Source organism: Montipora foliosa, chromosome 13 (genome assembly GCF_036669935.1).
Source record: "Montipora foliosa isolate CH-2021 chromosome 13, ASM3666993v2, whole genome shotgun sequence".
In the NCBI taxonomy this organism is placed as follows: Eukaryota; Metazoa; Cnidaria; class Anthozoa; order Scleractinia; family Acroporidae; genus Montipora; species Montipora foliosa.
In genome coordinates this window covers 28,232,823-28,235,322 of record NC_090881.1, presented here as the reverse complement: position 1 = coordinate 28,235,322, position 2,500 = coordinate 28,232,823, and the positions used below count along the sequence as shown (strand labels likewise).

Genomic DNA, 2,500 nt, shown 5'->3' with positions numbered 1-2,500 from the left:
CAAACAAACCGTCGTTGCTATAACGAGGGTAAGGGTAAGACCAAGGGTCACAGTAAGGGTAAGGATACGAATACAGAAAGTATCCTAAAAATGCATAAAAGCTAACCTTAAACTTTTGTTTAGGCCTAATTAGGCCCAAGGTTAGCTTTTATGCATGTTTAGAATACTTTTTGTATTCGTATCTTTACCCTTACCCTGACCCTTGGTCTAAACAAGTCCGATGGTTTCGGACGAAACGTCGTCAAGTTTAACACAAGTCTCGTACAAGATTTAATCCTTTTTTCGTTCGTTAGCTCTCAATGATAGTGAGGGTAATACCATATTTTACCCCTGGTCTGCACGGTCTACACAGTCTGTAGTCTGCCTTTTCGCGTGACCGCAAAAGTATACACTGGCGTTTATAGAGCTTATTTGCGAGACGTCGACGCACACATGAACAAGCATCGAAAGACTGTTGATATTCTTCAGAAAAATCAAATTGGAAAAACCTTTTTACTTACATATGATCTTTTGATGAGTTACTTTTTGTGTTTTTAACGTAGTTCTGCCATCAAGCATTCGTAGTATGAATGTCTCTGAAGGATCCTCGGACGCCATTTTGTATTTCCGCGTTGGAGAAAGTAGGAACTTTGTGTAAGACTACGTATATTATGCCGACTTAATGACGGTACTGGGCATGATTCTATTTTGGAATATCTTCTCTCGTTTCCGAGATATTCAAGTTTTTGTTTAAAAATTGATGACGTAATAACGTGTATACATGCCTGCAATAAATCCCAACATTAAGAATATCTCCGGAAATATTGGATGGGTGTTGTTCAAACTTGGCACAATGAACAAAGTGACCCATTACGATGTTACCATGACAACACTCTCGTTTCAGCCCCTCTTTGCAATAAACCAAATATCTCGGATTTTGAACAGATGAGGAGGCAGATGGTCAGACTTGAAATGCATGTGATGTTTTACACCTCTGTATAAGTTTAGCGAGAGAGAACATGTCTTATTACGACAATAAACGATTTAAGGGCACAAAACCACAACAACAACAACATAGATAGAGAGCTCTTTTCACGAGACAAGGATTAAAGGGCTCCGTTTACTGTCACCTTGTCAAATCTTCAGCCCGCCCTTGTGCGCAGCTCGACAACACATTGTATTGTTCTTGCCCTTTCTTGTTGTTCTTAATTATCAGCGTATGCGTGTGTCGAAAAAATGATCAGTTTTCAGAAGCAAAATCAAGCAAGATACTTTATCCCAGAAAGAAGAAAAACTGTTGTCCTTCCAACAGACCACAACCTGACCGACCTCAAAATGACTGTTAGTTTGGTTCTGCTCATTTTCGAGTTGCTGTTTGCCTCTGGTTCAAAACGAGTCTTGGTGGACAACCATTCAAATGGGAATGAGTGGTGTATTTTCATGCAAATCAAATTCATTATCATTTGAATGGTTGAGCACCAAGACTCGTTTTGAACCAGAGGCAAACAGCAACTCGGAATGATGGCATATTTTGACTCAAACTAAGAGCAATGCTCTTTGGTTGGCTCGGTGCATTCTTAACTTATAACTAATTTCCTGTGGGTTTTTTTTCTTGCATATTCAATCCTCGGTAAAGGGGTTTGTTGCTTTTGATTGGCAACCATGTCCTTTTTTGCACAAAAAGAAATTGATACCTTTGTTTCAGCCAACCACAAAATCTGCACTTCAAATGATCTTATTTCCGGGATAACGCATGCAATCTATTCGGATGAGCTGAAATTCTTTGGAAGCGAAATCGATCGTGTTTACAACCCAGCTGGGCATTGTGGCATTGGAAAATTAAGAAGCTTTTTTACGAAGATTTGAAGAATAATTGAACAAAAGTACAGCTGAGTTGATTTACGATGAAGTACTGTACTGGAATTGACTGAGAAAAATCATGAAATTTGGATTGAAGTCAGGCTCCCACAGGTAAGAACCAAGAGTTGTGTCACTATCATTATTGCTTTCTCGTTGGCGACAAATCCTTATTCACAACCTAACCCATGTTGAATGGAGTTACTCGTGAAGGCTTGTTTATTCGAACAGGACATTGCTTTACGGTGATGATTGCGAACTCGATACCTGAGCATATTATTTTGGCCAATATTTGCTTGTTATATTGAAGGGGTTGTGTTCTGATTTCGCGGAGTCTGTCAACTCCTTCATCATTTATTGGACAATCAGCTAAACTTGGCTAACTTGAAAGTGAAAAAGTAAAGACCCCTCATTTATATGATAACATTTACAGCCTGAGCCATGTGGGGACCTGTATACAAAGTAATTATCATTAAAAGATACAGCCAACCGCGTAAAGAAACACGGCTTCACTGTATAGAGGTTCTCAGTATCAAAACACATCACTTGTATCGTATTTATTGTAAAGGTGCATTATTGTTCAAACGCATAGCCTGAAAACATAAGTTGATAGTACTTTTTCACGGTAGGGAGTGTAGGGCGATTATCCGGGGATATACGATAG

General features: G+C 39.1%; 2 protein-coding genes across 3 annotated transcripts in view; one reads left to right on the top strand and one right to left on the bottom strand.

The window, feature by feature from the left end:
- The window catches only part of LOC137982667 (caldesmon-like), a 6,940-nt gene extending 6,108 nt beyond the window's left edge, over window positions 1-832 (bottom strand). Inside the window, exon 1 of one of the 2 annotated variants that reach the window (XM_068829800.1) lies at window positions 765-832. In XM_068829800.1, the coding sequence (XP_068685901.1) occupies window positions 765-783 (19 nt within the window). In that variant the 5' untranslated portion in view covers window positions 784-832. Of the gene's footprint in view, window positions 1-500; window positions 710-764 lie in introns of those variants that run through there. The other variant, XM_068829799.1, reaches the window with a different exon arrangement.
- Window positions 833-1,434: 602 nt separating this feature from the next.
- Window positions 1,435-2,500, top strand: part of LOC137983917 (uncharacterized) — a 25,803-nt gene continuing 24,737 nt past the window's right edge. Inside the window, exon 1 of the mRNA XM_068831074.1 lies at window positions 1,435-1,950. The gene's annotated coding sequence lies outside the window, so the exon portion shown is untranslated. The remainder of the gene's footprint in view (window positions 1,951-2,500) is intronic.